Source organism: Lutra lutra, chromosome 13 (genome assembly GCF_902655055.1).
Source record: "Lutra lutra chromosome 13, mLutLut1.2, whole genome shotgun sequence".
Classification (NCBI taxonomy): Eukaryota; Metazoa; Chordata; class Mammalia; order Carnivora; family Mustelidae; genus Lutra; species Lutra lutra.
Genome location: NC_062290.1, coordinates 59,804,070 through 59,831,663, shown reverse-complemented (window position 1 = coordinate 59,831,663; position 27,594 = coordinate 59,804,070). Strand labels below are relative to the sequence as shown.

The window sequence follows — 27,594 nt, the reverse complement described above, 5'->3', positions numbered from 1 at the left end:
AGCCCGAGAAATGAAATGAGGCTGTTTGGGTAGCTGGAGGTAATACTCACAATATGGAGGCAGAGAATGTCAGTATGGGGCTCTGCTACCCAGCTGCAGACAGGGGTTTACCTAGAACAGCTGAGGGCACTTCCTAGAAAAGTAGAAGTATTTTCATGTTTACGCCCTAACAAGCTGAGCCTGCCAAAAGACTGGTTTTATCTTGAGGCAAAGGCTGTTGGTGGCCTTTGCCTTCCTGCTTGCCTTCCTGGACTTTGGCTCAGCTTGGGCAGCGGAGGGTACAGCCCCTGGCTAGCCGACTAGAGCCATGCCGCTTTCCTGGGCCAGTTGTCTTGAGCCCAGAGTACCATCTGATCTGGGCCCAGGAGGCACTATTCTGAGAAATAGTTTTCATACTCAGAAGAGGCACTGGCAGCAAAAGGAGAAGGCCCTTGTGACTTTTATCTTTCTTCTTGCTCAGAAGACTGCTCGAAGCTTAGCTTGGAGCTGAGACAACCACCAGGAAACCATGACAGAGCTGTGATCTCTGCCATAGACATAAAATGAGGAGGTGGTGGCATGAGGGACATACCTGTGCTGTCCCTGTGCTATAGGAAAATGGTGACTTTGGAGAGCTCAACTGTTCAGTTTCATCCAGTGAATGGCCTTAAGCCCAGGTTCTCCATCCTGGAGCCTGGGAAGCCCCCTGATAAAGCTGTTTCTGAAGCGAGGCTTCCAGGAAGTGAGGAGAATCTTCCTTGAGTTGGCCTGTTCCTTTTTGCACTAATGGATTTAAAATTTCCTGCACTCATCACAGATTGTCCTTTTTGTTCCCAGTTTTGCTCTTGGTATAACAAATATATGATTATTAGTCACTTTGGGTAATTCCCTTTCTCAGTAGGCCAGCCTTCAGAGCACCCCTATGGTCGTTAGTGGGCTCCTGGGGCTGACGGGTGTAAAACCCCCAGGTGTGTGCTCAGCCCGAGGGCAAGGCATTGCTGTGTGCTCCCAGGCTGAACTGGTTTGGGGGCTAATGGCCTATTAGAGAAATGCACACTCCCCAGAGGACACATCTGGCAGAAGGCCTCTTCTAGGAAAGGGGTTATTCCCTGAGAGAAATCCACTCCATCAGGTTGAGGTGGGACCGGAGCTCCCTGCCTTTCCTTCTCTGCCACAGAGGTGGGCATGTGACCCAGGCTGGACCTATGACTCTCTCAGGGTCCATTCCTGTCCAATAACTTACCATAGACTGGAAGGGGAATGATTTCATTTGTTTTTCTATTATCTTGGTTTCATTACCTATGGCCAGAAGAGCCTCTGGATCTCTCTGGAAACTACTTTTCATGTGGTTATCTCACCTAAATTGTCTTCCTGCAGAACCACTTCTTCCTGAACTTCCAGGTCCTCCCTGCTAAAATTATTGGGGTGCAGGAACCTCCTCTCTCTCCCTCCACAGCCCTAGTTGTTTCCCACATAATCCCAATTCAAGGCCTCTACCAGCCCGACACACTGGGCCTTAGGCAGCACGCTGGGGAGCAAAGCGGCAGGGCTTCCGTCCTGCATTGGTGCTGGAGAGCCACCGACCATCACCCACACGGCCGGCAGGGCATGCTCACCACAGCAGCGTGCAAGTGAGGAGCATTATCTCCCCAAATGGACCTGACTTGGCCTTATTTTGCCCCTGTCTTCAGGGTTCTCATTATTGTGTCGGGAGAGCAGGAGCGACTTGTAGATCTTTCTCTTTCTTAATATTCTCCTTCCCCCAAACCCAAGCACCTCTCTCATTTCTCTTATTCCTTCTCAGAACATGAAATTTCTACTTATTTTCTAATAAAACATTTTAGTCCGTTCTGGCTATCCTGATGACAAACGACTTCCATAGAGGCCTATATTATTGTTCCAAATACTCACGGTCCCTCCCCCAGCTCCATCCTTGCTGCCTCCCCCCCAACACACAACACCCACCCCCGAAGATTATACCTCCCTACCTTTTGAACTCAGGAGTGGCCACATGGCTTGCTTGGGCCGGTAAGATGTAAGCAGAAATAATAGAGTCACTTTTAAGTGGAGGCCTAAGGAACAGCTTTCGTTCTGTCTCTTCCCCTCCTCCTTTTGTTGTTATTGTTTTGTTTTTTGGTTTTAACAACAGATATTTCTTAAAGATCTGAAGGCTAGAAGTCCAAGATCAAGGTGTCAGCAGGGTTGGTTTCTTCTGAGGCCTTTTTTCTTAGCTTGCAGACAGCTCCCATCTTTCTTTGTCCTCACGTGCTCTTTCCTCTGTGCATACACATATCTCTGGTGCCACCATGCCAGGCTCAGGGGTATGCTCTCCACCTAATTTTGTACACAGGGTTGACCAAAGATGGTGATTCCTCCAGCTCAGTTTCCAGAGTAAAGTATGTCCACTGTTGGCAGGACCTGGCTCAGCCACTCCATTTTCAGAATTATGACGTGGTCTGGGCTGGAGATCAAGTCAGCCAGCCATGCCTCCAGGTAAAACACCAATGGGTCTCCTAGTTCCTGCACAGGAATCTGTCATAGCTGGATGTGAATCTGTGGTGGCAGAAGTGATGACCCCGGCGGCCTCTCCAGGAACTGGGCAGGCATCCGTCCTCAGTCTGGGCCTTAACAGCACCTGCGCTGTCGACCCTGTGAGGACCAGCAGCCCAAGAGCAAGTTCTGAGTAGTTCCCTCAGAGCTCCAGCCCCTTTCCTCCCACTCTGTGAGGACACTGAAAGGGGTCCTTGAGTGAAGACGGTATAAAGCAGGAATGTAGCTGACACACAGTAAACACGGGATGGAAGTAAAGTGTGAGCCTCTTTTGTTGTCAGCCATGGAGGTTTGGGGCCTTAGCCTCAGCTGATTGACAGATCCTCTCAGGCTCTAATCAACAAGCCCTCTGTCTCCACGGCCCAGAGTCCTCTCTGCCTCAGGGTGTGCCCTGGAACTGCAACACTGGGCCCAAGGCAGTGGGGAGTAGGACTGTCTTGTCTGTTCTGGGGTCTTGGAGGGCCTAAAGCTGGGGTCTTTGTACTTGGCTTCCGGCCACCATATGCCCTCTGCTCAAACCTCCATCTGGTCTGACCAGCTCCAGTCCAGCTGCCCCGCTTTCCCGGGGCCCTTGGCTTGGAATAATAAAACTCCCACAATTTCTTTTTCCAGAGCAAAGGACATAGCTTACCCTAGAGTGGTCAGTGGTTTCATTTTAAATGTCCACACTGCTTGGAAGTACACATAATCATATAAAATTATTTTTATTAAAATAGAAAAGCTTTCCAGTATATTGCATTGAAGACATTTATATAGAAAAAGCAATTGCAACAAACATGCTACATCAGCACTGAAATATTCTGAAAGCTTTAAGTGCCCACTTTTAAACATATTTTGGTATAATGAACATATCCCTACATATTTCAAAGGGTACATATAATACTGAAAAAAATACTTCATGTAACATCTAAGTTTAGGTGCATACCAACAGGAGGCATTACATTGAATAGCTTATTTCAAACTGTGAAACACATTCAAAGTATTCAATTGCTCAGACAACATGCAAACACTTTAATACTTAGACTGACATTTTAAAATATATAAACCACAAGTCTTTATAATTCTATATCAAAAAAGAAAGTCAGACAGAACACTTACCCACACTGTGCATATCACAAAAAGCAATGTGTCTTCATGAACGGAAAGTACTGGGTTAACACACATGATTGTCATTTTACAAATATGGCTATTTACCTTCTTCATAATAAAATAGAAATATCATGTATTATTTACACAAACTACTAATTATTTCACTTTTTGGCAAGTATATAAGTAGCAGCAATTGGTTTAAAGATTGATATTTAAAAACTCTTAAGTTTAACTCGGATGAATACCGAATAATATATATTGGTTAATATAAAAAGGCGTAATGCAATATGCTTTGATGTGGTATAATTTCTCCCTTTCACAAAGTCATACACACATTAGTAATCACTCAGCCTATTGTGTACAATGTATCTCATAAATGCCACTTCCTTAGCAGGCTTTGCTGAACATAATAGATGGGTTCCTGAATTAAATTTCTGCAAATTAAATTTGTCTGATGATTTATATGATAATTCCAAAGATGCATTATCTTTATTTCACACTCTAAAATGGCTCTTCACAGTGACCCCTAGCTTCTAGATAGAGTAGGTAATTTTCTGTAAACACACACACACTAGGGGCACCTTAGTATTTATAGGAACTCCGAAATGAAGTTTCTGGATGTGAAGCTTATAGTAAAGTGAGTTATCTTTCTAAAAAGTGATCATCTCACTTAACCAATGGTTCCTAATTTGTTTTACAGTGTGGGATGACCCATCTAATGAGCAAAGTATAAAGTGTAAGGCAGTGATCCACCAAAAGAAGACATCCTCTTTTCATTAGTATTTGGAAGAACATATTTTGACATTTGTAATAAAACAAAACCCCTAATATTGGCAGATTAAAAAAAAATACTGTGTGGTGAACAGAGGTGACAAGTGCTTCTCCTTGGCCACTATTCAACTACAAACCAGGAGTCCTGCATGTCTCTCACAATGTAGAAAAACTTGATGGAGGAACATTTTGCACTTTTCATGGGCAGTCAGTTACGTGTCCAGACCATGTGCAAAGCAGGGCTCAGACTGAGGAAGACGAGGCAGGAGGGCCAGGGGGCTCTGGCCTCGATACCGGCTGATGGCACACTGCTTGAGACCTGTACCTGGGAAATGATGAGGGCAGACAGAGGGACGTGGGACGCCAGAGTGGGGCTGTCGGAGTTGATGAGGGATTCGATCTTCTCTGCTTCTTTATTGCAGGCCTCAATCTGGGAAAGGAGAATCAGATTTTAAAATCTACAACCACAGAACCTGTGAAAAGGTTAAGTCAGACACAATCCACATATATCCCAGCAGAGAATATGCTTTCTCTTTCCTTTTCTGAGCCAAAGTAACATTTTAATATAGTCTTAATTATACCAATAGTAATAGCACCGAGGGAAATTAAATCAGAAAAGAAATGATGCACAATGCCACTGCCCTTACCACTCAGCCACGTTCAGACATTACCTTCCCACAGTTAGATACAGTCCCAGGCAATGGACTTTCAGTGCTTCCTCACCCATCCCAGAGGACAGCAATGGGGCTTTACTCAGCTTCCTGACTGACCGTTTACAAACCGCTTGTATTCACTCCCCTCACTGGAGCCCCCACTGTTCTGATGCTGACTGTTCTGATGGCCCACAGCAGTGAGGATCACCTCTAGAGTATGAGGAAGAAAAATGGAGTCCATAAGACCAGGCCCGGTGGGCTTCTTCTCCCAAGTGGGAGCACAGCCCCCATGCGGCTGGTGTCCTCTAAGGCTGTGTCATGGCACGACCTGTACCAGCTGCTTCCCTCCCTGGGCTTCAGCTGCCTCATCCATACGTAAGTAGATGCCCTCTGTGTGTGCGCACTCTGAGTGGCCCCTCAGCATTTCGGCTCTCCCACTCCTTCACATTCTGCTGTTAGAGATGAGCCCGGCTGCAGTCACTTGGGACACCTTCCCAGACTGCCTTGATTTTTCCCGCTCCTGCCCTACCTAACTTTCCAAATGCCTCTACTTCCTCCCTCTCCTAAATCCTCTAAACAAGAAGGCTGCACAAGGTGTGCTGAACCCCACCTGCAAAGCTTTTGGATAATGGTCGACAGGAATGATCAGGATCACTATTTCGGATTCAATGCTGAAGTATCCAAATACGTCGCACTGCGGAACAGACACGTGCATGCGGATTTTCTGAAGTATTTCCAGAACTGTTATTGGCTTTTTGTTTGTTACCTGGGAAGAGAAAAAAAATTCCATTACCTGCATAAAAGAGGAATTCCTTATTACTGCCGAGGCTGCCTTGCTATCTTGCCTATTGGAACCCCCAAGTATGGGGCCCCAAAAGCCCCTGCTGGCTAAATTCGAAATCTACAGAGTCCATTCCAGAGGGCTTTTGTCTGACTCCGGAGCTTTGTAGCTCAAGATAAACACTTTCACCCGAAGCCCCCACTCCGTTTTAAGGCACTGTTCTGAGTTGGGAGCCACAGGAAAATGATTAAAGTCTTCCTATAAAAATACAGTTGTTTGAATCCAAACGGGATAATTTTCTAGGTAGTGGTAGTGTTGGCTGCTACATTTCTGGAACCCTGTGTCCTCAGAAGTGGAGCAGAAGTGATGGTATATTGAAGGGAAAGGGGCAAAGCAGACACGGGAAGGTGGCGGGCTCTGGAAGCGCCCCTCCCCCGCCCCCGCTCCGGGCAGGGGGCGGGGGGAGGAATGGGGACTATGAGGGCAGGCAGCCTTGAAACCATCCAGGCATCTACCAGTCTCTGGCTGCTTGGTTCTGCCTCCAGCCCTAACTCGACATACTATGCAAGCCAGGGGTCTTCTAAGGCAGGTCAGGCTGTGCTGTGCAGAGCAAGGTCACCAAACAGCCAGAGTGCAGGGGAAAGGAGCACGGGATTGGGGGCCAGACACCCTGAGTTCTACTAGTTATGAGCTATACAGTATCAGGCAAGCTGCTTTTCTGTGAATTACTTTCTTCCTCTATAAATGGGACAACACATTCTATTCTGTGGATTACTGAGAAGTTTATCAATAAGGTTTCAACAGTATGTGGCACATAAAGCGATTTACCTTTGCAATAGTATCCAGTTTTTCTTTGTCAAATAAAACTCTTAACATTCCAGCACATAATGGGCAACAAGCACCTGTATAACAGAAACCATTTTATGTGTGTTCAGAATTAGAAATTTGGAATTCAAAATAGTCAGTGAAATAACCAACCCTTCATTTTGTGCTAGGAGAGTTGTAGCTATCCTCTCTGATGTACTTTTAGATATGTTCCCTCACCAATTGGGATCTTATTATCTATACATTTACCCAAAACCTTCCACCACCCTTGCTTTCATCCTTTACCACTTCTCAGGGCAACCCGTGATGGTATAAGGCAGGAGAGAGAGCTCGCCTTTCACGAGGTGTGGGGCCTGGACCCTGCCCTGACTCAGAACTCACTGTGATCCCAGGGAAGTGCTTTCCTGTGACTTTGATTTCCTGTCTGCAAAACAAGGGAGCAGATGTTTTAGGGATTCCATGAGTGTTTGATTCAAATTTAATCTTAAAAATATTTAAGCTGTTAAAAATGATGACAAAATATGAGAACATGGTCTTCAGGAAGAAAGAGGCTTTGGTTTTTTTTGCTCACTGCTATGCCCCAGTGTCTAGAAGAGTCTCTGGCAAACAGTAGAAGCTCAAGAAACACTTGATGAATCCAGGGATGGATGAATGAACTTGTGAGACTCCAGATTAACCTGTTCCGTGCAGACACTGGATAAAGTCTTGTCTGTTATCTCTGTTTAACTGAAAAGTACAGCACTCTATGGTAAATAGTTTAAGAAAACTTACTACTGGGGCACCTGGGTGGCTCAGGTGGTTAACCGTCTGCCTTCGGCTCAGGTCATGATCCCAGGGTCCTGGGATCAAGCCCTACGTTGGGCTCCCTGCTCAGTGGGAGTCTGCTTCACCTCCCTGCCACTCCCCCTGTTTGTACTCTCTCTCTGCCAAATAAATAAGTAAAATCTTCTTAAAAAAAAACAACAAAACAACCCATTACTCTTATAACATTCTGTATGAAACAAGACTTTCTTGATTATAGGCAACTAGATGCTAAGGCCAATCTAAGACCAATATCTTACATTTCTCTGAATTGCAAATGTTTGTGTTCCTCAAAAGTACTTCAATTATTCATTCATTAATTACTTACTCTTTATTCATTAACTACTAGTTCTTTGTTTATTACCTTTATGATGAGTAAACTTTACACATTTGAGCTACTAACCATAATTTTAGTAATGAAATGTCACTTCATCTATTTATATATTGGTGTTTGGTGGGATTTTGCCTGAAAATGTTTGCCATATTGTTTTATTTATTTCTTTATTTAAGCTGATTTATTTTTAAGTAATCTCTACACCCAATGTGGGGCTCAGACTCACAAATCTGAGACCAAGAGTTGCATGCTCTTTTGACTGAGCAGCTCGGCGCCTCTGCTATATTGTTTTAAGTCCCATGGACAAGATGATGTCTAAAGTAATCTAGAGCTTTTTAAGGGGGACCCAGAGTAATGCATCTAATCAGCATCAGGTAGAGCCAAAACTTTTTTTTCTTAAGATTTTATTTATTTAGAAAGAGAGATTATGAGCAGGGGAAGGGCAGACGGAGAAGGAGAAAGAGCATCTCAAGTAGACTCTGCACCGAGCACTGGAGCCTGAGGCAGGGTTTGATCTCACAACCCCGAGATCATGACCTGGGCCATGATCAAGATTTGGATGCTTACCTGACGGAGCCACCCAGGAGCCTCAGGTCAAGACTTTTTGAAAAATTTAAGTAAATGAGTCAACTCTCTTTCTGAGTGACTCACTCCCTAGAGGTGGGTAAGTCTGTCTGTCCAATCCCACTCCAAATACTGCCAGCCTACCTGGTGGGATGATGGGTTTGCACTCAGTTGCAGAGAGTGAAGGACACTTGACCGCAGCACACTCAGCAACAGAACTGTACTCTGAGAGGACCCCAACCGCCTGGCACGGCCCATAGTAATCAACAGCTACACGATCTGAGTAAGCAGCACACACGCTACTGTACGTCTCCCCATTGTGCCCGCAGATGGGCTCCGTGGCTCTGCAGAAGGGCTAATGACAAACAAAGCACATTTAGCCTATAAACCTCTGTAGTACACTTTTCCTAACCAAGAGCACAAAACAGAAAGGAAAAAAGATACAGGTATAAATTCCTGGACCCTCTTAATTAAGCTCCTAAGGTCAGCTAAACTTTGGGTTCGGGGTGGGGTCAATAGGGCTATCCCAAGATGAACTGAAATGATTACTTTGCTGAGCCTCTCTGGGACTTGGGTGCTCATTCCATGTGAACTGATATGAGATACTGCTTCCCCCACCCCAGACTTCTATCATTTCTGAAGTACCTACCTGTTTGATGAAAATAAGATCAATCTCCATGCAAATTCAGAAGACTTATCATTTTGTGCTGGGTAGGGATAGGGAGAGGGAAGGGTGGAGAGCTCAGTGGAGTGGAGACTCTGGACCCATCAGGTAGGTTAGGCTAGGTAAGATAAAACTTGTAGCCAGTTGGAGGGAACAGATAGGAAGGGAAGACTGGGAATTCAGAGTAGATGGTATCAACCACTTGGAACACAAGCTCTGAGGGAAAACAGACCTAGGGAGACATGCTGAAGGCATTCTCCTGCCAGTGAAGACCAGGAATTGAGAAGCAATCATGTCAGGTGTTAGTTGGCCATGAATGGGGGCCCTGCAGTGGTGTGTGTGTGGTTGTCCCTGAGGGTATTTTCTGGACACGAAATGCAAAAGGCTGCAAGACAAACTGATGTAAAAAGACATCAAGTCTTCAAGAAATTTTCACTCACTCTTCTGTGAGTGGGACTTCAGTGGAAAGAGTGGGAAAGCACTCTTTTCTTGGTGGTTTTAACTTGCATTCTTCCTGGACCATTTGCTAATGAGGGCCACAGAAGGGGAAGTGAAAATGGTCCTGACGTACCCCAGGGTGTGTAACTTTACATTATTTCCCTAATGGTGGGTGGCATGAGGCCACTCTGTTCTTGCTTGTCCACTAGATGACCAAGTACCAACAGGAGTAGGACAGCCCTCCAGAGTTAGGAAGAAAAAGCCAGGCTTGGGATGGCTCATTTTAATTCTCTAGATTTGATAGGATTTATAGAAGACCCCCCAAGTGGTCTTACTGTTGCTTCATCTGTAAAAGATCATCAACTGATTTTATGCTTGGGTTTGTCAGCCAAACAACTGTACCTGGCAAGGGCCTTTGTATAAGAGGTTTTGCCCCCTCTGGTACAAAGTGCAGAGATTGCCATGTTCCACGTGGTTTGTGTCACAAACAGGATCGCGAACCTGGTCACAAGTGAGCTGTCTTGGCAAACACTCATATTGGCTACATCCAAATTTATCAAAAGTTGTCAGGCACACTTGTGGTCTGGGTATGCATCTGAAAAACACAAATGTGGCACCATCAGCCAGTGCTGCAGGTGGGGGTGGGTGATGATGGGGATGCTAAGGCACTGACAAGGGGCAAGAGGCTGAGGAAAAAGCAAGAGGGAAGTCTGAAAGAGTCCCTATCCCCGAGAGCTTATGTAGAGGGGGAGAATCAAGCATGCATATGAAGTGAGTGAGTAGGTTCTACACAAAATGCCCGTGGGAGTGAGTCATTCTGATTCAGGAGCCTGGAGAAAGCAGTAGGAACAGGTGGTGTCCTGGTTGTCGCCTGGGGGATAAGGAGGGCCCGCAGTGGCCTGCCCGGCTGAGGAAGCAGCAAGAGCAAAGGTGTGATGTGACTACAGTGCTGGGGGAAAGGGGAGGTGACCCTGAGGGTAGGAGCCAAGTTCACAGGGACAGAAGTGGCAGGATATGAGGGCTCATCAGGTGGGTTGGGGTCTGACGCTAGAGGCCTTCTAGTCAATAATAAAAGAAGCTTTTTCTGGGATTTAATTTCCAGCTTGGGTATTACTGAGTCTGTCTTAAGAGAAGGCTTCATAGTATGAGCTGAAAAACTCAGGCTTCTGTGCTTATAGGCTGAGGACCTGCCACCGGCTGGTTGTGAATCATGGAGAAAATGCCACCCCACAAAGTTGGGTCTTCCTAGTAATGTCAGGACCTTGCCTCATTCTTAATTCCTGAACTTCCTTGGAGGGGCTGGGGATGATAGCTCTTCTTTAGACTTTTTTGCTCTTTCATTTCTACATTGGCATTTATAACTTTCTGTAAGGAGACATATTAAAATGTTGAGGTTTCACTGGGCCTTGAAATAACAGGAAACACAAATGTTAGTCTGTACAATAAAAGGAGAAGAATATAGCAGCTAGCATTATTTTGATTTCAAAGGAAATGACCTCTAATCTCTTTAGGGATAAGTCTCCTGCTCTGAAATGACCACCAGCTCCATCACTACTACTTCATATGGGCGCCTTTCTTGAGGGGATTTAAAATTCGAATGCACATAGTTAAGGTTTTTTGGAAATGTAAGACTTTGAAAAAAAATAATGGAAAAGAATATTTAGAACTTCATTATCTATTAACGTGGACGGGATGAGAACAAGAATATCAGGAGGCATTTGGTAATTGTTGAAGAAAAAACTTTATGAAGTTGAGTATAGAGAAATAAGATCAATTGGAAATTTGAGAATCCAGGGAGTAAATTAAACATGATCAGGGCAGGGACTCTGTCTTTCTTATCGTTGTGTCCTGATGTTTAGAAAGATGGCTGGTCCATCAGGTATTTGATGAATGAACACAACTTTGTATTTTTTAACCAATTATTTTTTGAACAGATAACACAAGCCCATGGTGAAACTGGAAAGATAGAAAATTATATATGGTGCAAAATAAGTCTGCCTCTTATTCTCCATCCCAGCTGCTCCCCTAACTTCCCAGAAACAGCTGCTATGTCAATTTTTTGTTTAGTCTTCCCAAGATCTTTTATGTAAGTATAAATATTTATATATGCTGAGTCAAGAGTATGTGCATTTAAAATTTTGATAGGCTTGGACAAATTGCCCTCCATAGGGGATGTACCAACCCTTCCTTCAACCCCCTTCTTGTAAGAGAGTGCCTGTTTCCTTACATTATGTTACAAACTTTTTACCTTTGCGAATCTGATAGATGGAAAATGGTGTATAGTTGTAGTTTTAATTTAATTTACATTTCTCTTAAAATGAGAAAGGTGAAGCATTGTGGTACATTTGGCTGGATGTTCATCAAGTTCATTTAATTTTCTTCATGGGCACACATCTAGATTATATATCCCAGACTCCCTGGCAAAAGTTGTGGCCAAATGATTGAGTTCTAACAGGAGAGTGTGGCTAGAAGTAGAGGTAAATGTCACTTTTAAATCTGGCCTATGAAAGCTTCTGAAGAGCAACCTTTATCAACAACCTAATATAAAAATGGGCAAAATTAAAAAAAAAACCTAATAGAAAAATGAACCAAAGATATAAACAAGAAAAACAAATAGTTATTAAACATTTGAAATAAGGCTTTTATAGAGTAATTCTCTCTAGTGACTATAACCCCCAAAGTATCAGTACTTTAATATAACAGAAGTTCAAATACAATCCATTTGTGTGTTCAGCAAGTGGATTTCCACAAAATGACTCAGAAACCTAAGATCCCTCCATCTAGTGACCCCTAGCTCCTGCAGACTCATAGCTCCCTGTACCTTCTTCTCTGTTTGGCCAGAGGATATTAGGTTGTTGATTTTTTCCTGTTGATTTGTAGGGACTCTTTATACTCTAAGGACATCAGCCCTTTCTCTGTGATATTCTTTCCAGTTTATCATTTGTTACGATGCAGAAAATTTGTGTGAGAGGGGAGAAGGTCAGAGGGAGAAGCAGACTCCCCATAGAGCTGGGAGCCCAATGTGGGACTCGATCCTGGGACCCTGGGATCATGACCTGAGCCAAAGGCAGTCGCTTAACCAACTGAGCCACCCAGGCACCCTCAATCTTTTCTTTTTAATACATATATATATATATATATTTTTTTTTTTTAAACAAAGATTTCATTTATTTATTTGACAGAGAGAGAGAGGTCACAAGTAGGCAGAGAGAGAGGGAAGCAGGCTCCCTGCAGAGCAGAGAGCCGGATGCGGGGCTCGATCCCAGGACCCTGAGATCATGACCTGAGCTGAAGGCAGAGGCTTAACCCACTGAGCCACCCAGGTGCCCCAATCTTTTCTTTTTATTTTGGTTTTGTACTATACCCAGCATGACCTTCCCACTTTGGGATTTTATAGTTTTATTATAAGAGCAAAACAACCTTATTCAGAAGGGTTAGCTAACAGAGAAAACAAATGAACAAATAACAAAACAACCTTCAAGTCACCTCCCAGCCCAACTATATCATCCTATCAGTTTATTTCTTATGCCCAGCATCCTGTCTTCCTTCTATAGGAACTTTTTGGGCTTAGTTTTCATGTATAGACTTTGCCAGATGGGCGACCAAATTTTCTTTGTCATTTCTCTTAGTATGTGTGAGAATCTTTCCCTCACTCCCTACTGCAACAGGTTTTAAGGATGGAGATGCAACTGCTTATTCTCCACAACATTTTTCACTAGGAAAGGATATGTCCTATTCAGGTCCCTAAGGCAGCTAGGGAAAACTCCTGTTCTAGAAGTCTAAACCTAAGATAGTCAGCAGGACTCCTGCCCTCTGGCCACCATATACAGTAACCCATCATGAAGGCTAGGTCCACTGTACTCTGAGCTCATGAGGAAACTGCAGAGGAAGAAGCCCCTAAACAAAAGAACTTCGCACAAAGCTGAAGTTGCATTTCCAGAGATTTCTCATGTCCAATCCCTAATATGGAGGTAGATAAATAGAAGAAAATTTCTATTACTATCAGGCATAAATAGCTAATAAAGAGAACACATCCATTTTTCTCATCTTGTCTGCTACCATTCTGTGCCTTGCACTTTCTGTTTAAGTCTTATAGAATTGCTGTAGCTCCCAAGAGACATCACACTATTTTCTCATTTCTAGTGGCCAAGATCTTTGCTCCTGTTGTTCTCCCTGCCTTCACCAACACCACCCTCTACTATCAGCCTTGCTGGCAATCTCCTTCTCATCTTCTTAGCTGAGTATCACATCCTCTAGAGGCTTTCCCAGGTTTCCCCCAGGCTGCATCAGCTACACTTCTGGGCCCCTAATCATAGTGTGTCATCAAGGAGCTTTACATGGCTCTTTACCTGTAGATTGAACTCTTCAGGACAGAGGTCTTCTTCATTCATTTTTGTATTTCAGTGTCTGGTATACAACAGATGCTTGGTAAGTGCTGGTCTTCAGTTGAAAAAGATGAGGAGCCATTGGGGAAGATGGTGGTAGAGTAGGAGGACCCTAGGCTTACCTCAACCCACACATACACTAGACAACTATTAGACCATTCTAAATACTCTGGAAATTGATCTGAAGACTAGCAGAACAAACTCTAAAACTAGAAGTAGAGAAGAAGGCAGGAAGTGCAGAGACATGGCTTGGGAGAGAAATGGATTGTAGCCCCTGTGGTAGGGAGGCAGCCACAGTTGCAAAGGAAGGTGAGAGACAAACTTGCATACAGGGGAGTGCATGGGGAAAACAAATCCCCATAGCAATTGGCTTGGAAAGTGAGAGGGCCTGATTTTCATGAGTTCTTGGAACCAGTGGGGCTTAAAGCCTGGAGTTTTAAAGGTCAGTGTGCTTGGCTCTGGGAGAGCTCAGAGGACATTGGAGCTGGTTTTGAAAAGAAGGCAGGGCAAAGAGTTTGCAGACATACAGTGTGGAAATGGCAATCTGAAGAGTACCCGGAGCACACAGTAGGGCGGTTATTCATTCATCTCAGAATGTGTCCCAGAGAGACGGCATCCACCGAGAGACCCCTCCAGGGAAAAAAGGAACTGGAAGGTGTCATTTCCCTCCCCTGCTTCTCAGCAAAACCACAGGGCCACCTTTGGGAAACAGTGCAGCACCAACACTCACTACTTTACTTGCTTAAACCAAGCCCCACACCATCATGTTCTGGTAGAACTGACCCTTCTGGGCACAGCTGCTTGAGTCCCAGTGTGGCAGGCCCCTTCCTCCAGAAGACTAGCCCAAACCCCAGTAACACTGATCTCCCCATGTGGGATTCTGGAGAGCCTAGGTTCTAGTAGCAGTAGTGACAGGTCTCATTTCACAAACAAACCAGAGTGCATCTAGGTAAAAAGCACCACATCCAGGCCAGGACCAAGCACTGTCCACAACAAGCAGAGATCCTCTGCTGACGACGGGCCTGAAGGATAAAGCGGCCAGGACACAATAGGAGAGCACACACAGCACACACTGGAGACACTCCCAGAAGCACCAGGCCCTGAGGAACAGGAGACACTACAGGGCACTACAGAACGTCGTCATAAAGCCATTACGTTCACGAACAGGGGATGTGGTTGACTTTCTTAACACATATAGACTTAGACAAAATGAGAAGACAGAGAAATTTGTCCCAAATGAAAGAATAGGACAAGGCCATGACCAGAGATCTAAGCAAAATAGATATAACAACTGATGTTGTAACACGTCAATGGCGAACTTAAAGCGATGATCATATGGATACTCACTGGACTTGACCAAAGAGTGGAGGACATCCGTGAGACACTTAACACAGAGTAAGGAATAACACAGAGATAAAGGGCTCAATAAATGAAATGAAAAACCCACTTGATGGAAAAAACAACAGGCTGAAAGAAGCAGAGGAATGAATTAATGACCTAGAAGACAGAGAAATGGAAAGTAATAATCCTTAACAAAAAAGAGAAAAGAGAATTAGGCAAAATGAGAAAAGACTTAGGGAACTCAGTGACTCCATCAAACATAATAATGTTCATGTTATGGGAGTCCTACAAGAAGAGAGAAAAAGGGGTCAAGGAATCTATTTGAAGAAGTAACAGCTGATGGGGTGCCTGGGTGGCTCAGCGGGTTAAGCCGCTGCCTTCGGCTCAAGTTATGATCTCAGGGTCCTGGGATCGAGCCCCGCATCGGGCTCTCTGCTCAGTGGGGAGCCTGCTTCTTCCTCTCTCTCTACCTGCCTCTCTGCCTACTTGTGATCTCTCTCTGTCAAATGAATAAATAAAATCTTAAAAAAAAATACTTAAAAAAAAAAAAAGAAATAACAGCTGAAAATTTCTTCAGTCTGGGGGAGGAAACAGATAACCAGATCCAGAAGGCACAGAGAACCCCCAACAAAATCAATAAAGGCAGATCCACACCAAGACACACTGTAATTAAAATGGCAAAACACAGTGATAAAGAAAAAAAATATTAAAAGGTGCAAGACAAAAGAAGAGAGTTACAGACAAAAGAAACCTCATAAGGTTATCAGTGGATTTTTCACTAGAAACTTTCCAAGCCAGAAAGGAGTGGCATGATATGTTCAGAGTGCTGAATGGGAAAAACCTGCAGTCAAGAATACTCTATCCAGCAAGGCTACCATTCAGAACAGAAGGAGAGACAGAGCTTCCCAGACAAACAAGAACTAAAAGAGTTCATGACCACTAAATCAGCCCTATAAGAAATATTAAAGAGTATTTTTTGAGTGTAAAGACCAAAAATTGTAGTATGAAGGTAGGAAATACATAATATAAAAAATGAGTATTTCTGTAAAAAAATCAAAGAACTCACAAAATAAAATGATGTAATATATGACACCATATACCTAAAATGTGGGAAGGAGAGGAGTAAAGAATGAGTTCAAATTTAAATGACTGACAACTTAATATAGACTGTTATATGGAGGTGATGTTATATACAAACCTAATAGTAACCACAATTCAAAATCTACTAATAAATATGCAAAGAATAAAGACAAAGAAATCCAAATACATCATTAAAGAAAACCAGCTAACCATTGAAGAGAGAAAGACAAGAAAGGATCAGGGAAATCTTCAGAAAGCACCACAAAACAAGTAATAAAATGGCAATAAGTACACAGCAATCAATAATTACTTTGCATATAAATGAGGTAAATGCTCCAATCAGAAGAATAGGCTGACAGAATCGATAAGAAAACAACTCATCTGTATACTGCCTGTAAGAGACTTGTTTTAGATCTAAAGACACCTGCAGATTGAAAGTGAGGGTATGGAGAAATATTTATCATACAAATGGATGCCAAAAGAAAGACACAAAGACAAAAGAAAGGCCAATACTTATATTGGATTAAACAGACTTTAAAATAAAGACTGTAACAAGAGACTAAGAAGGACACGATTTAATCATAAAGGGTACAATCCAACAAGAAGATAAAACAATTGTAAATATTTATGCCCCCAACCTGGGAGCACCCAAATACATATAATAGTAACAAACATAAAGGAACTAATTGATAATAACACAAAGTAAGGGATTTTAACACCCCACTGACATCAACAGATCCTCTAAACAGAAGATCAACAAAAGAAACAATAGCTTTGATGACACACTGGACCAGATGAATTTAACAAATATATTGAGAACATTCCATCATAAAACAGCACAATACATTCTTTTCAAGGGCAGATGGAACACTCTCCAGAATAGGTCACATATCAGGCCACAAAACAAGCCTCAACAAATTTAAAAAGGCTGAACTCATACCATATGTCTTTTCTCACTATGATACTAGAAGTTAATGACAAGAAAAAATCTGGAAAGACCACAAATACATGGAGGTTAAGTTATATGCTACTAAAAATGAAGGGTCAATCAGGAAATAAAAGAAGAAATTTAAAAAGTACATGGAAACAAATGAAAATGAAAACACAGTGGTCTAAAACCTTTGGGACACAGTAGAAGTGGTTCTAAGAGGAAAATTTATAGCGATACAAGCCTACCTTAAGAAGCAGGAGAAATTTCAAATAAATAGCCTTACACCTAAAGGATCAAGAAAAAGAACAATTAAAACCTCAAACCAACAGAAGGGAGGAAATAATATGGATTAGAGCAGAAATAAGTTATATAGAAACTAAAATAAACAAAAAACCGGAAACCAATACAACAGATCAATGAAACCAGGAGCTACTTAAAAAAATAAAAAAATCAATAAAATTGAAAAACCTCTAGCTAGACTTATCAAGGGGAAAAAAAAAAAAAGGAAAGGACCCAAATAAATAAAATCACAAGTGAGAGAGAAGAAGTAACAATAAACATCACAGTAATACAAACCATTATGAGAATATTACGAAAAATGATGTCAACAAACTGGACAACCCAGAAGAAATGGATAAATCCCTAGAAACATATACCTACCAAAACTGAAATAGGAAGAAATAGAAAATTTGAACAGACTGATTACTGGCAAAGAAACTGAATCAGTAACTTAAAAACTCCCAAAAAACACAGTCCAGGACCAGATGGCTTCATAGGCAAATTCTATCAAACATTTAAAAAGGAGTTAATACTTACTCTTCACAAACTATACCAAAAAATAGAGAAGGAAGGAAAACTTCCAAATTCATTCTATGAGGCCAGCACTACCCAGACACCAAAACCAGATAAAGATATCACAAAAAGAGAACTACAGGCCAATGTCTGTGATGAACATAGATGCAAAAACCCTCAACAAAATACTAGCAACCTAATCCAACAATACATTTAAAAAAATCACACACCATGATTAAGTGGGATTTACTCCTGGGTTGCAAGGGTGGTTCAATATTCATAAACCAATCAACATGATACATCTCATCACTAAGAGAAATGATAAGAACCATATGTTCATTTCAATACATGCAGAAACAGCATTCGACAAAGTACAATATCCATTCATGAGAAAAACCCTCAACAAATGTTTAGAGGGAACATACCTCAACATAGTAATGGCCATATATGAAAAACCAACAGCTAACATCATCTTCAAAAGGGGAAAACTGACAGCTTTCCCCCTAAGGTCAGGAACAAGAGAAGGATGACCATTCTCATCACTTTTATTCAACATAGTACTAGGAGTCCTAGACACAACAATCAGACAACAGAAGGAAATAAAAGGCATCCAAATCAGTAAGGAAGAAGAAAACTTTCACTATTTGCAGATGACATGCTTCTATGCTATACATAAAAGATGAGGAAAAAAAAAGACCAGAAAGACTCTGTCAACAAACTGCTAGAACTGATACACAAAATCAATAAAGACCCAGTATACAAAATCAATTTACAGAAATCTGTTGCATTTCTACACACCAATAATGAAGTAGCAGGAAGAGAAATTAAGAAAATAATCCCATTTATAGTCACACCAAAAAATCACAAGATGTCTAGGAATAAACCACACCGAAGAGGTAAAAGACCTACACTCTGAAAACTTTAAAAGAAAGAAATGGAAGATGACACAAAGAAATGGAAAGACATTCCCCACTCATGGACTGGAAGAACAAATACTGTTAAAATGTCTATGTTAACCAAAGCAATGTACACATTTAATGTAATCCCTATCAAAATAACAACAGCAGGGGTGGAGCAGGAGGTGTCGAGCTGCGGGATCCGGGCCGGGTGGGCGGGATGGAGGCCACCTTGGAGCAGCACTTGGAGGATACAATGAAGAATCCATCCATTGTTGGAGTCCTGTGCACAGATTCACAAGGACTTAATCTGGGCTGCCGTGGGACCCTGTCAGATGAGCATGCCGGGGTGATATCCGTTCTAGCCCAGCAAGCAGCTAAGCTGACCTCAGACCCCACTGATATTCCTGTGGTGTGTCTAGAATCAGATAATGGGAACATCATGATCCAGAAACACGACGGCATCATGGTGGCGGTGCACAAGATGGCCTCCTGACGGCTCATGGCAGTTCTCCAGCAGCCTGTCGTTGGGGCTCAATCCTGCCTGTGTAAATTATCTTAGACAACTACACCAGTCCCAATAGTCAGGCCATTTATTTCGTGTGCATTGGGCACTTTTCTCTTAATTTTAGAGTAAGCTTCTTTTGGACACTCAATGGACTGACTTATCCAAATATTAGTAAGAAAGGATCATGTTTTGAAGCAGCAGGTCCCAGTCACTTTGTACATAGAATTTTCTTACATTCAATAAATCTGGTCAGAGGAAAGCTTGGTTCTTTTTTGGATTGTTTAAATTCTTAGCAAATGTTCATTTTTTTGAATTGCCAAATTATAATTTTTTAAAAATCTTTGCTCCAAGTCAATCTCTTCTCTCTGAGAAGCTTCCTGAACTACAGACAGTCTCACACAAGTGTCCATGGATACTGAAAACCAATTAAGCCTATACCCACCCCATAACAACATAATAGCTATTATCATTAAGTACCTATTAGATACCATGAACTCATGTAATTCTCACTGATAACCCTATATGTACTCTTAGCTGCCCCATTTTGCCTTTGTGTAACTAAGGCTAAGGGATTTGCAGAGTAACTCAGGGACGCCTGGGCAGCTCAGACAATTAAGCATCTACCTTGGGCTCATACCATGATCCCAGAGTCCTGGGATCGAGTCCCACATCGGGCTTTCTGCTCATTGGGGAGTCTGCTGCTCCCTCTTTCCTCTGCCCCCCACCCCGCTCATGTTCTCCCTCTCTCTTGCACTCTCAAATAAGTAAATAAAATCTTAAAAAAAAAAAAAAGAAAAAAAATACCAACAGCATTTTTCACAGAACTAGAATAATCCCAAAATGCTTATGGAAACACAAAAGACCCCAAATAGCCAAGACAATCTGGAAAAAGCAAAGCAGAGCTGGAGGCATCCTAATTCTAGACTTCAAGTTATATTACAAAGATGTATAATCAAAACAATACAGTACTGGCACAAAAACAGACACATAGATCAATGAATAGAAAATCTAGAAGTAAACCCATAGTTATATGGTCAATTAATCTTTGACAACAAAGGAAAGAATATCCAATCGGAAAAAGACAGTCCCTTCAACAAATGGTGTTGAGAAAATTGGACAGCAACACACAATAGAAAGAAACTGGACCAGTTTTTTTAACCATACACAAAAACAAATTAAAAATGGATTAAAGACCTAAATGTTAGACCTGAAACCATAAAAATCCTAGAGAGAACACAGGCAGTAATTTTTCTGACATTGGCTGTAGGAATTTTTTTCTAGATGGGTCCCCTGAAGCAAAGGAAATAAAAGCAAAAACAAATTATTTGGACTACATCAAAATAAAAAGGATTTGCACAGCCAAGGAAATAATCAACAAAACTAAAAGGCAACCTACAGAATGGGAGAAGATATTTGGAAATGACATATCTGATAAAGGGTTAGTATCCAAAACACATAAAGAACTTAAAAACCCAACACCCAAAAAAGAATCCAGTTAAAAAAATAGAAGAAATGAACAGATATTTCTCCAAAGAAGACATATGAAATGTTTTCCATGTGGATGGTCAATATACACATGAAAAGATGCTCATCACTTATCACCAGGAAATGCAAATCAAAATTAAAATGAGATATCATCTCACACTGGCCAGAATGGCTAAAATCAACAACTGGTTGTTGGTGAGGATGTGGAGAAAAAGGAACACTCTTGGACTGTTGGTGGGAATAGAAATTGGTGCAGCCACTGTGGAAAACAACATGGAAATTCCTCAAAAAGTTAAAAATAGAACAATCCTATGATCTAGCACTCACACAACTGGGTATTCACCCTAAAGATTTAAATGTAGTGATCCAAAGGGATACCTGCACCCCAGTGTTTATAGCAGCAAAGTCCTAAATAGCCAAACTATGGAAAGTGCCCAGAAAAGAAGAGGCTGATTCGCCACCTAAACTGGGTCCTCAACTTACGTATGTGGGGGGCCCACCTCAGTGCCAGCAGATCGGTCTGCCATGCCCCTAGGCCCTAAACCTAACCCTAGGTTGGGCTGTCAGGCTTCCAGCTCCCAGGGCCTGGCCCCCAAGCCCTCCAGATTGGGGATCCCTGAGGCACACCCCAGGACTCTGCCTGCCCTCTAGGAAGAAACAGTGCTGTTTGGAGCCACGCAGAACCCTCCCCGTGGGAGAAAACTGCATGTGCCCCTGAGGCCACCCCCACCTTCGGAGCCCACCTCCCCGCTCCCCCAGTGGCCACAAACCCGGAGGGCTCATGGGCAGCCAGACTCCCACCCTCAACTCTGCCCCCAGGGAGCTCGCCTCAGTGGGTGCCCACTGGGGAGCCTCATGGGCCCAGCCCACAGTCCCTGATGGTCGCCACGCACACCTAGAGAGAAAGCACTCCAGAAACCAGGTGCATGAGCGGCCCGGATCGCCACCCAATGCTGGCCAATTTTCAATGAGCTTTCGGCCCAAATCGATGTCAATTTGGGCAGAAAGACAGTTGAGAATTGGCCGGAATTCCCTAGCGAACTCGCTTCTGGCAGCATGGGCCTTCAGAGGAGCTTCCTGGAAAGGGCCCATGGTCCCAAGTGGTCACCGCCCAAACCCTGTGAGAAAGCACGCTAAACGCCAGGTGCACATGTGGCCCGAATTGCCTCAGAACACCTGCCAACCCCACTCTGTACTCGGCCCCTGGGGAGCCCTGCCGCAGCACAGCGCTGGCTGATGAGGCCTGCCATGCCCCAAGGCCCTAACCCGATCTCTAGGTCAGTTTTTAGGCTTCTGTCCCCCGTGGCCTGTCCCCCAAGCCCTCCAGATTGGGGACCCCGGAGCCACACCCCAGGAGTCTGCCTGCCACCCAGATGGAAACTGTGCCATTTGGTCCTGCTCCAAACCCTCTGACTGGGAGAAACCTGCATGACTCCCTGAGGCCATCCCCAAATCTGGCAACCCCCTGGCCACCAACCTGGAGCCTGACCCACTGCGTGACCCCTCTCCTCAACTCAGACCCCCAGGGGTCCCACCTCAGCTCCAGCAGATCAGACCTGCCATGCCCCTAGGCCCTAACACTAACTCTAGGTTGGGTTTACAGGCTTCTGTCCCAAGAGGCCCTCCAGATTGGGGACCCCTGAGCCACACGCCAGAACTCCACCTGTCCCCCAGGAGGAAACCATGCCATTTGGTTTGGCAAAACCTTCAGAGTGGGAGAAACCCACATGCCTCCCTGAGGCCACCCTCACCTTCAGCGCCCCACCCCCCAGGGCCACAAACCCACAGCCTGATGCTCAGCCTGACCTCCTCCCTCAACTCTGGCCCCAGGCAGTTTGCCTCAGCAGGGGCCAGCAGGAGAGAGGCGTGGGTCCAGCCTGAGGTGCCTGATAGTTGTAGCACCTACCTAGCAAGAAAGCACTCGACACCTGGCGGGTGAGCTGCCTGAATAGCCGCCCAATGCCCACCAATTCTCAGGAGCTTTCGATTTGGGCAGAAAGCTCCTGAGAATTGGCCAGAATCCCCTGGCGAATTCGCTTCCAGCTGCGCGTGCCTTCAGGGGAGCCGCCTGGACCGGCCCCTGGTCCTGAGTGGTCGCGCCTGAACCCTGTGAGAAAGCTCGCTAAATGCCAGGTGACCGCATGGTCGGAATATCCTTGAACACCTGCCAACCCTGCCCTCTACTCGGCTCCCTGGGAGCCCACTTCTGTGCTGGCAGATCAGGCCTGCTATGCCCTTGAGGTCCTAACAATAAAACCAGGTTGTGTCTTTGGGCTTCTGTCCCCAGAGCCCTGGCCCCCAAGTCTTCCATATTGGGGACCCCTGAGCCACTCTCCAGGATGTGGCATACATATATACACAATGGAGTATTATTTAGCCATACAAAAGAATAAAATCTTTCCATTTCCAATGACACAGGTGGAGCTAGAGAGTGTAATTCTAAGTGAAAGAAGTTGGAGAAAGACAAATATATTTCCTTCAGATGTGGAATTTAAGAAACAAAACATACACGGGGCAAAAAAGAGCAAGACAAAACAACAAACAGACTCTCAACTATAGAGAAGAAAGTGATGGTTACCAGCGGAAAGGGATGTGGGGAGACTGGTAAAATAGGTGATCAGCAGCAGGTGATTAAAATAAAAAACTTAAAAAAGAAAAAAGATAAGGAGTCATTTAATTTACCTTTGGTTTTTTGGGCAGGGATTTGGAGTACATGGATCCTTTGATATGCATGATCCAAACTCAAACTGATGGTCTTGGAGGCCCACACAGCGAGCAATGCAGGCACTGGGGTAAGTGCGGCCGTTCTGCCCACACACAGGGACGAACTGATCTGCACAGTTACAGGGCAGACCTGTGGAAGAGGACACAGATTCAATGCTGGCTACTTATACATTCTCCTGCCTGTCATATTTCCTAATTCACATGGAACTCTCACGTCAAAACAGCATTGTGAATTAAGTTCAGGAAAAGGCATCCCTCCAGTCTCTGAGAGTGCTTTTAAAGAGGCAAGGCTCTGAAAAGCCATTTGTCTGCATAACGGCTTTCCTTTGTTCCATTTATTGCCAGCTAATTGGGGGCTTCCAGACCTTGACCCCAGAGGTAGAGACCCATGTAAACAAAGCTATAGGTAGGAAAAGTAAAGAAAGCTCCTCCCAATCTAGTGAATAATCTAGAATTTAGATGTCTGAAGTCTGGCTTGGGAGATCTCTGGAATGTTAAAGGGTAATACCAAAACAACAAGAAAGTAACTTGGGAAATTACTGTAATTTTGAGACTTAGAAGTGTTTATGAGCATCAATCAAGAACACTGCTTTCTTGACATTGCTATGCTTTATTCTGCTGGGTTATGCTCCAGTAAGCAAACAGGCCAGTGAGATGCGATGCTCTTTTCTTGAGAAGCAGCTAGAGCTGTTGACAGCAACAGCAGGGTCTCTTGCTATCTACTGGGATCTGTTTTGCTCCAGATCTGAAATACTCTTGGTTCTGGGTAAAGACGAGCCAGGTAGCCCCCTAAATTTACCCCATTTCATGCAGCTGCAGCAGCAAGTTGATTCTTCTTTCCCGGGAGTTGTTATGGCACATAGAGAGGGATGGGAAGAGAACTGATTAGGGATTTACTGGTCTACCTCCAGCCCATTAAAATAAAAAGGATATCAGAAATAAGAAGTACACAGCAGGCTGCTAGGGAAGGAAAGGCAGGATTAACCCCACCCCACCCTCTACCTATCCTGAGTACCAATCTTGATGTTTTATTGTCATTCTTGTTGTTGTTATCCTTATTATTATCCTTTATTTGCTTGTTTTGATGAGAGCAATTCATTCTGCTTAGAGAAACCATAAAACCACTGGGGATGAGGGGCGCCTGGGTGGCTCAGTGGGTTAGGCCGCTGCCTTCGGCTCAGGTCATGATCTCAGGGGCCTGGGATCGAGTCCCACATCGGGCTCTCTGCTCAGCAAGAAGCCTGCTTCCCTCTCTCTCTCTCTCTGCCTGCCTCTCCATCTACTTGTGATCTCTCTCTGTCAAATAAATTAAAAAAAAAAAAACCACTGGGGATGAAGAATTAATTAAAGATTTTTATGGAAAACTACTTATTTATTTATTTAATTTACTTATTAACTTACTTACATCCAAATGTATTTGGAAGATGAACTTTACAACTAGCAGGACTCTTTTTCCCTGTGGTGTGTAGCCCCTCATGTCCTGGGATAAATTAAGGTAATGACTGTTTAGCTAACAGACTCTAAAGAGATTTTATTAGCCACAAAGTGTACCTCATTTTTTGGGACTCAGATATTGTCTCAGTCCAAACACAATCCAGAGATGTTCATAAAAATGCCTAAGTCTCAAAATTACAATAATTTCCCAAGTTCTTGTTCTTCCCCTTCTCTAAGGAGATGAAGAGTGGAACATGACGAGTTTACAACCTTTGTCTTTATTTTGGTTTTGGTATTACCCTTTGACAGTCCAGAAATCCCCCAAGCCAGACTTTAAATCTCTAATTTCTAGATTTTATACACTAGATTGGAAGGAGCATTCTTTACTTTTCCTACCTATAGCTTTATTATAGGAGTCTCCATTGAATGAACTAGTAAGCTAAGGCAGGACAGGGAAAAGGTGATGAGAAAAACATTACAACACAGACTAACTTAGAAAATAGATTTTCTAATATAATGGTAGGGGTGGATTTTACTAGGTAGCAAAGTTTCATTTTACCAAAACCGTCCCAGTCACTGGCCCTGTTCTTTTTAACCCACGGAATTTCAGAGTATTAGTGCTAGAAGGGTCCCAGGAAATCATTTGTTTAATGCCTTCAATTCACAGAGGAAGAAACAGATCCAGAGAGGGAAAGTACCTTGTTCTCAGATTATGGTATTTATTTTACCGTGTACATCTGCAGTTATGGCAAGAGCGGTGAAGCTACCTTGAAGGGAAAAGGGATGACGGCCACTAAGGGCTGCTTCTGGGTGGCCGTGGTTACCTGTGAAGGTGCGCCGGTCATCTTCTGAACTGTGCTCACTGAGGCACAGGCGGGTAGAACACACCAAATTGCCAGCAAAACAAGAACAGATATTGCAGTCAATGTTAAAGGAGGTCCCATGACCTAAGGAAAGGAGAAATAAAATGTTGCTCCATTTCATGCATTTATAAATAAATCATATATTAACAATTTAGTAGTTTAAAAAGTTTTAAAATAGAAATTCTTGAAAGATGACTTCTGAATATACAAACTGAGAAGCTAAATCTGTAATATTTATATTTTCATGCTTATCTCCCACCATTTCTCTCCAAACCCCCGAAGTGCTAGTCTTACCAGATTGCTCCCTGTTCTCTGAGAATGTTTCTGGCTGCCCCTCTTGCCTGACAAGCTCCTCTCTTCCTTCTGGAACTTCAGTCATCTCTCCACAATCAGCCCTGATGCCATCTTTGAATTGAAGACTCTCCTGATGCCCTGGTGGGAATGACTAGGTCCTTGAAGAGCACTGGGTCTGCTCCTTTTGTGGCTCTAATGCTCCCCCATCTGATCATGTACAACATGACCTGAATCCCTCATCCCAGTTTCAGCCTCATAAGGTGCTACTATGTTCTTCTGTAAAGAGCAGGCATTTAATCATTGGAAGTCTATGGAAGGAATGAATTTCTTTATCCTCAGAGGTTGTATATTGACAGAATGGTTGTTAGGGCTATAAGCAAAACATGGTTAAGGAAGCAATAAGAAAGCAAGACCCTCAGACTTTTAGAGAGGGCATCAAAGGGTGGCACTTGTTCATGTGCTGTCTCCCAATGCCTAGTCAATAGTAAGCTTTTCACAACATCAAACTCTGACTTTTACTTCTCGTAAAGAAACGTAGTTGAGGAAGGAATGGGAAGGAGCACACCTGTGTCTTTGCCTGTGGAGGTCAAGGGCTTTGGAGTCAGAGAGGCCCAGGACTGAGTTCTTCTTTAGTCACTTACTAGCTGGGTGACCTGTCTGAGCATCATCTTCCTCACAACAACACAGAAATCAAAGAACAACTGGAAGGGTCATATGAGATAACACAGGCCAAGACTTAGCATAGTGCTTAGCACACAATTAAAAGTAGAGTAGTATTTTTTTTTTAAGATTTTATTTATTTATTTGACAGGCAGAGATCACAAGTAGGCAGAGAGGCGGGCAGAGAGAGAGGAAGGGAAGCAGGCTCCCTGCTGAGCAGAGAGCCCGATGCGGGGCTCAATCCCAGGACCCTGGGATCGTGACCTGAGCCGAAGGCAGAAGCTTTAACCCACTGAGCCACCCAGGCACCCCAAAATTTTAGTAGTATTAATTATTATTAGCTATTAGTCCCTTTTTGAGGAGGCTCCTAAGAGGGTTCCTTAAGAAGTCCTGGTGTTCTGTAGAGTACAGTTTGGAAAATACTGGCCTGGAGGATCTGATTTGTAGACCTTACTCTTTGGTGGGAATCTATCCAATGTTCTTCCTACAAAGTTAAGATAACTAATCTCAGGGGTGCCTGGGTGGCTCAGTGGGTTAAAGCCTCTGCCTTCGGCCCAGGTCGTGATCCCAGAATCCTGGGATCGAGCCCCACATCGGGCTCTCTGCTCAGCGGGGAGCCTGCTTTCTCCTCTCTCTTTCTGCCCGCCTCTCTGCCTACTTGTGATCTCTGTCAAATAAATAAATAAAATCTTAAAAAAAAAAAAAGATAACTGATTTCATACTAAAAACAAAAAGCAAATAAGTACAGCTCA

General features: G+C 43.5%; 2 protein-coding genes across 2 annotated transcripts in view; one reads left to right on the top strand and one right to left on the bottom strand.

Moving 5' to 3' along the window:
• Positions 1-3,208: 3,208 nt before the first annotated feature.
• Positions 3,209-27,594, bottom strand: part of RECK (reversion inducing cysteine rich protein with kazal motifs) — a 77,496-nt gene continuing 53,110 nt past the window's right edge. The window contains exons 15-21 of the mRNA XM_047700720.1: positions 25,850-25,972; positions 23,550-23,721; positions 9,852-10,044; positions 8,492-8,702; positions 6,652-6,725; positions 5,653-5,808; positions 3,209-4,819 (exon numbers count right to left, since the gene is read on the bottom strand). Coding sequence (XP_047556676.1) covers positions 4,598-4,819; positions 5,653-5,808; positions 6,652-6,725; positions 8,492-8,702; positions 9,852-10,044; positions 23,550-23,721; positions 25,850-25,972 — 1,151 coding nt within the window. The 3' untranslated portion in view covers positions 3,209-4,597. The remainder of the gene's footprint in view (positions 4,820-5,652; positions 5,809-6,651; positions 6,726-8,491; positions 8,703-9,851; positions 10,045-23,549; positions 23,722-25,849; positions 25,973-27,594) is intronic.
• On the top strand, positions 19,051-19,641 carry LOC125083813 (ragulator complex protein LAMTOR5-like). Its single transcript, XM_047700721.1, has one exon. The coding sequence runs from the start codon at positions 19,095-19,097 to the stop codon at positions 19,368-19,370; it is 276 nt and encodes a 91-aa protein (XP_047556677.1). The 5' UTR covers positions 19,051-19,094; the 3' UTR covers positions 19,371-19,641.

Coding starts and splice junctions, on each gene's coding strand:
- LOC125083813 (XM_047700721.1), top strand. CDS start 19,095: ATGGAGGCCACCTTGGAGCAGCACTTGGAGGATACAATGAAGAATCCA.